Consider the following 6,913-nt stretch of genomic DNA (forward strand, 5'->3'; position numbering starts at 1 on the left):
AAAAACTTGTGATTTGAGATAAAAACAGTTTAAAAAGAAAAAGCTGTGCAAGCAAGCAAAGAAAAACAAGGAACTCATTCACCACTTCCCACCACCAGGCAAGTGTTCAGCCATCACATGAACAGTTACTTAGGAAGAACAACACCATCACTCCAAACATTCCACCTTCTTCTTCCTCCAGCTTTATACAGTGAGCATGAGATCATATAGTATGGACTATCCCTTTGTAGTCAGCTGGGGTCAGCTGTCCTAGCTGTGCTCCCTCCCAATTTCTTGTGCAACCCCAGGCCACTCACTGGTGGGGTAGTATGAGGAGCAGAAAAGACCTTGATGTTGAGCAGTGTTTAGTGAGGGTACAGGTGAAGCCTCAAGTGACCACTTCATAATTGTCCAGACTGGATGCATTTCTCATAATATTCCATAAATAGCATGGAGTGTGCTCAGGGCACCCAGTCACACAAAATGTCATAAAGAAACCTGTTATCCAATTAGATGATCCTACATAGCAGCAACTGTGACTTTATATATCTCAGCTATTAACACAAATACTCTGATTTCTGGCACAGCTTAGACAGGCAAATAAAAGAGCATTCTTCATGTGAAGGGTGTGAACATAAGTCCACAAAGTTTGTAGCTTAAGGCAAAAAACACCACCATCCTTGGGCTCCTGACACTCAGAAATCTGTGGTTCCTGCAGTGGGGCAGAGGCAACGCCACTAGCTGCAACCTTCCAAAATTATTTAATATCTGTTTTTGACTGTCACCCAGGACCTCCTTAGGTTCCCATTACTAACTTTCTAACTACACGTCATCAGCTCCTCCTACCAGAATGTCAGGCAATTAAGCTGCTGCTTATCCTTACTCAAAAATTCTTAATTAAAAAAAAATGCTTGAAATACTAGTTATATTCCTTCATCTATCTATGGAATTTGAGTAGAAAGGGAAAAATGGTTAACACAAGTTGAGTCAGAGATCAAGGTGAGTATATCTCCAGTTAGCTCAGCAGAAGCAAAACAACCATCACTAAAACCCACCTGGAGTCAAAATCTGGGTCTTCCGTCCTTTGAGCAGTTTCTGAACCCGAAGTAGCTGAAATGAATTCTCTCTTTTGTGAGTGATGTCTTGGACCCATTGAGATACCTCAGAAACAGATTTCACAGCCTCTGCAATTATAGCAGCATATTCTGAGGTTATCACAAGTGAATGTGCATTAAGACTTATCGAGCTTGTTGTGAAAAGATAAGATGAAATCAAGAAGCAAATGTTTCAGATCACATATCAGGAACATATCTATTCTATAATTTCATCAAGAGATTGGACTAGATGACCTCCAGAGGCCTCTCTCCAACCAACATTTCTGCAGTTTTGGAAAACTTTTATTTTCCAATGAAACATTAGACAGAGGAAACAGGAAAAACGCCCCACAATTAATGCTAGCTGCTGGTAAACATAGCATGAAGGACATGAATTATCCTAGAAAATTGAGGCACGTGACCAATAGCATCAGAATGGTTTGGGTTGAACAGAACCTTTAAAGATTATCTAGTCCAACTCCTCTGCCATAGGCAGAAACATTTTTCACTACCTCCCTTTGCTCAAAGGCCCATACAGCCTGACCCTGAGCAATTCCAGGGAGGGAGCACAGTTCCCCTGGACAACCTGTTCAGTGTCCCACCACCCTCGTCATAAAGAATAGAGCAACCATTTCTCCAACCTAGCCCCTAGGCCACTTTCCCAGGAAATTATTCTACATTTTTACTCCCATTGTGCTCTCAGGGACATCTTGATCAAGACTGAGAAGGGGAATAGCAATCTACTAGAACCCCAGAGAGAGGAAGATGTTTCTTCCTATGGAAGCAGACAGAAGATGAGAATCCAAAAATTATTAGCAAGGAGGCTAACACTGATCAAAGTGGCCGCATTTACACAGGGAATCATACTTGCAAGGTTCTGGTGCTCAGCATTGCCTGGGCTGGTGTTCTCCAGCAGGTCTCTGAGGAAATGCTTATACCTAAGATAGAGTAAGCAGGTTTGTTTCACAAAAAGATACCAAGAACAGCAGCATCTCCTATTAGTGATAGAATGATGAACAACACTCCACCAGGAGATGGAAGACACACTTCTAAGCCTAACCAAGCAGCTTTTGGTCACAATTCTTTGATCACATGAATTTTATCCTCAAATTTATCAGCTAAAATTAACACAAGTATTTTATACATTTGCAAGCCTTTGGCATTTCCTGGAGATCTAATAAAAGCAACTCCTCATATTACTTAAGTTCATGATACTCTCTTAGCAGGCACATAAAAGCACCTCCAGTAACAGACAATTTTCTCTTTGAACTTTTTTTTTTTTTAAATGCCTGAATGGTAGCATTCATACCATATCTTTCCTGCCCACACATGAAAATAGAGGCATTTCTATAGGAGCTAGGAGACACCATTTTATTTTTTCCTCTCCAGCCTTTACTGGAAAGGATCAGATCTTGGCAAATGCTTTCTCTCAATGAAGTCAGACTATTTTCATACTGAAATGACAGAAGAAATATCACACAATAGATTCATAAAGTAGCAGAAGTCATAAGACCTGCAGTATACATAACAGTTGAAGAAACTTGAACATGAAAGAGCAGATTAATTTAAAAAAATTACACCTTCTGTTAGAAAAGCCACAATTGTTCTAAACAGTTGGACAGCACCAAATACACTGCTATTTTAGTAATTTAAAGGAATAATCTAAATAACTGCAATAAAAAGAAAGCTTACATTTATATCTGCCAAGCTGATGAAAAAGGTTACATAAAGCTACATGAAAGACTGCGGTATGCTCACCCCAAGTTATTTTCAAAGAAACGAGGTTCTCATTCTTCCAGATTTGTTTTAGTATGGATAAGACCATGGTTGAAGAGCAGCTGCTTGATCTATAGCAGCAGCAGCTGGGTTCCCACACACCCTCCCCAAGAAAGGGCAGCCCTTGCATGCATGCAGCACTCGCCTCGTGCTGTCAGCCTGCCTCTTCAAAGGGGAGATGGTGCCTCAAGGAGCGAATGCAGCAATCCAGACTGGATCTATCCAGGCTCAGGCAACTGCTACAGGCACCAAACCTGAGGAAAGCATATGGGCCAAATAACCAGAGAGGGGAGAAAAGCTCCTGCGTATTTATTAATCTTATCTCTCTCCAAAAGCAACCACTTACAAGAGAGGACAGTCGAAATGCTCCAGGTCAGCAACCTGCCCAAAAGCGGAGCAAGTCCATCTCTGGCAGTGAGCACCACTTCTGCAGCACTTCAGACGGTTTGCTTCTGTCAGGGGCCTAACTTCAGCAGCTTACTGAGATGACAGAAAGCCGCTTCAGTCCTACCTGAGAGCTAGCTGAAGGGTTTAGGATCCAGGGCTAGACATAGCTACCTCTCTGCATCATTTCCCATCCACATGCACTGATTCCACTTTATAGGCATGTCTTCAGGTCTGTTTCATTGCTGCCTGTTTGCTCCAGTTTTAAGACACATTAAACAACTTTACCTCCTACAGCAACCACAACACTGTTAGTTCCTTTTTTACCCTCTCATACTAACACCTTGAAGACTCAGAATTGTTTACTTACTGGTGCAACCTCTGCAGGGGCAAAGGAAGCAGATCCTCTAGCCTCATCCCTTGAAACTGAGGTCGAGTCTCCTGGAGTTTCTTAAATCGCCTGAATGACTTATTTTTCTTCAGTTGCTCCTGTGTGCAATAGAGCAGGCATATAGTTTTGAGACTATAGAAATAAGTATGTGTTCTAGTCTTGGAGTTCTAGTTCTAGAGCTTGGAACATTTAAGATTCTTAAATTTAGAGTTTAGAACTCCAGTCCTAGATGCAAGGACCAAAAACTTCTTCTGTGGCTGAGTTCTTTTCTCCTGACTACCATTTCCCAGTGCTAATGGAAGCAATATCCCCTCTTCACACATTCACAGCAGTATAAAGTTTGTATAGTCAGCAAATGGAAATAAAGGAAAAAGAAGGTTGACTCAGATACAAAAACAAGGAGTCCACCTGTCACTTTTTGCCACTCATTTCAAGATAAAGCAATGCGGCCTCACATTCCCATCACCTCAAGGCAACTACCCAAAATGGCTTTTTCTCTTGGGAAATCAAAAGCATGAATATATGCATGCAAGCAGAACAGAAGGGAAACATCCCAGTGCATCCTGCAGCTGCAAACAAGCATGGACAAGAACTGGAAGTTAGGTTGTTTAAATTCCAGACACAATTATCAGAACTTTGAAACAAAAATACATCCATCTGAAATTTATTGGAGAACAGTTTGTATTTTGAGAGATTAATAGCAGGAAAATTTTTTCTTCTACCATAAAAAAAAAAAAAGGTAGAGAAGGAAAAGAAAATACCACTGTTAGGATATGGTTAGTGGTAGTGGGAAAGACCAGGAGACTTGGTAGTTCTCCAGAAAGAGATCACTGTCCCCTAGTGTTCACACTGCAAACTCTCCATGTTTGCCAGCCAAGGAGCAGTGCTAGAAAATACAGAACTGTTTTCAGAAAGCTGTGGTCAGCAGGCAAACATACATACACAAACACCTGAAACAAGCTTCAAAAATTTGAAGATCTAAATAAGTAGAGAAAATTTCACCCTTCTGTTATGGGAGAAAGACTGAGAAAATAGCAGCAGCGCACAAAAAGAAACAAAGCTTACCACTCCAGAAACAGAAAAAAAAAAAAAGGGAAGGATGTAGCTTTTTCATAGAATGGAGAGAGAGGGAGAAGAAAGAATATGAAGAATAAAGGACATATTTACCTTCAAAGTTTTATCTGCCTGCTCCAAATTCTCAGCGTAGTATCCATAAAGCTCCAGATTCTGACAGAAACTTTCCAATCCTGGTCCCAGATTCCCTCTCTCCAGGTGAAGCGACAGAACACTGTGCACAAGGAGCAAAGAGAGCTCCTGAGGGCAGATTACTGATGGCATTTTCTCAGCTCCGGTCTGGTTCAGTCTAATGCAGACTTTCCTTTGTCAGTCTCTACCTCACATGCAGCTTCTGTGCCAAGTATGTGCTTTGTGGTTACAAAGCAAGCTACAGAAAACATCCCTCAAAAATACCACAGAGCAGACTAACTGGGTTTAAACCACTACCCAGAGAGCAGCTGGGTGTCTGGATACGTGAATACAGATCAGCAGTTTTTTGGTACACCTGCAAGTGACAAAGGCTAGCAGTGCTAGAAGCAAATGCCTCTTACAAGCATTAGCTTCATTTCTTGAAATGCTACTTTGTCATCAATATAGGGTCATCCTCATAAAATTACAAGAATCAGACATCAGTATGTTCACTTACTGGCTGGCTGAATATATGGATTCCAGGGGTCCAAATATGTTTTCCAGCACAGCAGGTTTCAGAGTCCCTTTGGCCTTCAAAATTTTCACGAAGAACTAAATAGGGAAAAACATAGAATTTCAAACAGGTAAACATTACAAATCACTCAAGGGTTATTTGTGGTACACAGCAGAAGAAAGAAGTTGCAGTCTGCACACTCTTAGAGATCAAAAGGAGACCAAATATTGTGAAAGTCTACCTAAGAGATCTATCATTGAACGTACACCTTCTTGATAACTTTGACCATAAGCGTAAACACATGGAACAGCATTACAGCACTGATAGAGTCTATTGCCATGCTCCCAGACACATCTGGTGTTCACCACCTTGTTCATAATCTGTCTTGTTTGTGCCCCTGTGTTTCACACATCTCAGGCATCTAAATGCAAGTCCCCTGTACAATCAAAACTTAAGGATTTATGTCTGTGTACAGACCAAAGCCAATGGGCCAAAACCACAAGCTGTCAGATATTACAGTGGAAGAAGAAGAAAAAAAAAACCCCTTTCAGCCCCAGAAGCTGTCCCATGCAGCAGGGATGTATCAAAGCCTTGCTCTTGACCCTTCTCCTTAACAACACAAATAGGTACATACTGCCTGAAGGTACCCACATAACAAAGGGGCCCAAAATACTCACTGTGACCATCAAATCCAGCTGCTCCAGGTATTTGTGTTCAGTTTCCAGGAGCTCTCTGGCTGTCCGGCTGCGCTTTCTCTCCCAGCGAGCCCTCTGCTCTTCCACAGTGTTTGCTCCAGCCACAAACAGCTGGGACGAGTCACTCATGGCAGTGTCAGGGCTGATACACGGCAACGTCACAAATCCTGAGGAGTCGAGAGAGATGGAGACACAACAGAAGAATAACTAATGCCATAGGGTAGGACCCTGAGCTACAAGCTCTACGCTTCACTGTGAAGGAAAAGAAGCAAATTGCCAGCGAACCTTATTTAACAGTTTCTTTCTGCATTCCTACCCACAGGTACAGGAGTCCTGCACCAACCAGAGGAGTGTTAGAAAGACCAGGTAGTGGTGAAAGCAAAATCAGTACGTTACAGTAAGTCTGTAAACAAGTCTTAAGTGTACAAGTTCACTTACAAACCACTGCTTCCTGTGCTTTGCCCCGTTTGTTGTGCAAAATTCTCAATAAAGCCAAGGAAGTAAGTGGTGGGGGAAAGGTATTGTGGGCAGCAGTAGAAAGCAGCTGTAAGACTTGTTGGAGGAGGGGAGGAAAGAGAGAGAGAGCACTCTTGCTCATTTCCCATGGAGGTTCCCATGAAGCAAGTGGTTTGCATTGTCACTTTCTAACTGTAGTTTGTGGTTTCAAAGATGAGAGACACTGAGCAACTGCTATGAGTCACCCTATCCACCTATTAACCAGCTTCTCTCTTCTTCAAGAGCATCATGGTTTTGATACAGAGACAAATACTCCCACTTTTACAATACTCTCTCAGAAAAAGAGGCATGTGTTAGCAGAGCACCAGTCAAATACTGCTCTGCCCTTTGACCAAATGGTAATGGAGGCTGTTGCACACTTGCCACAGCTTCAAGTCTG

The 6,913-nt window shown here is 42.0% G+C and overlaps 1 protein-coding gene across 1 annotated transcript in view; it reads right to left on the minus strand.

The window, feature by feature from the left end:
* ARHGEF39 (Rho guanine nucleotide exchange factor (GEF) 39) overlaps positions 1 to 6,152 on the minus strand; it is an 11,006-nt gene extending 4,854 nt beyond the window's left edge. The window contains exons 1-6 of the mRNA XM_008944912.1: positions 6,001 to 6,152; positions 5,327 to 5,421; positions 4,792 to 4,912; positions 3,604 to 3,722; positions 1,941 to 2,011; positions 1,035 to 1,163 (exon numbers count right to left, since the gene is read on the minus strand). Of these exons, the coding sequence (XP_008943160.1) occupies positions 1,035 to 1,163; positions 1,941 to 2,011; positions 3,604 to 3,722; positions 4,792 to 4,912; positions 5,327 to 5,421; positions 6,001 to 6,147 (682 nt within the window). The 5' untranslated portion in view covers positions 6,148 to 6,152. The remainder of the gene's footprint in view (positions 1 to 1,034; positions 1,164 to 1,940; positions 2,012 to 3,603; positions 3,723 to 4,791; positions 4,913 to 5,326; positions 5,422 to 6,000) is intronic.
* Between the last annotated feature and the right edge of the window lie 761 nt (positions 6,153 to 6,913).

This window comes from Merops nubicus, unplaced genomic scaffold (genome assembly GCF_000691845.1).
Source record: "Merops nubicus isolate BGI_N331 unplaced genomic scaffold, ASM69184v1 scaffold31297, whole genome shotgun sequence".
Classification (NCBI taxonomy): Eukaryota; Metazoa; Chordata; class Aves; order Coraciiformes; family Meropidae; genus Merops; species Merops nubicus.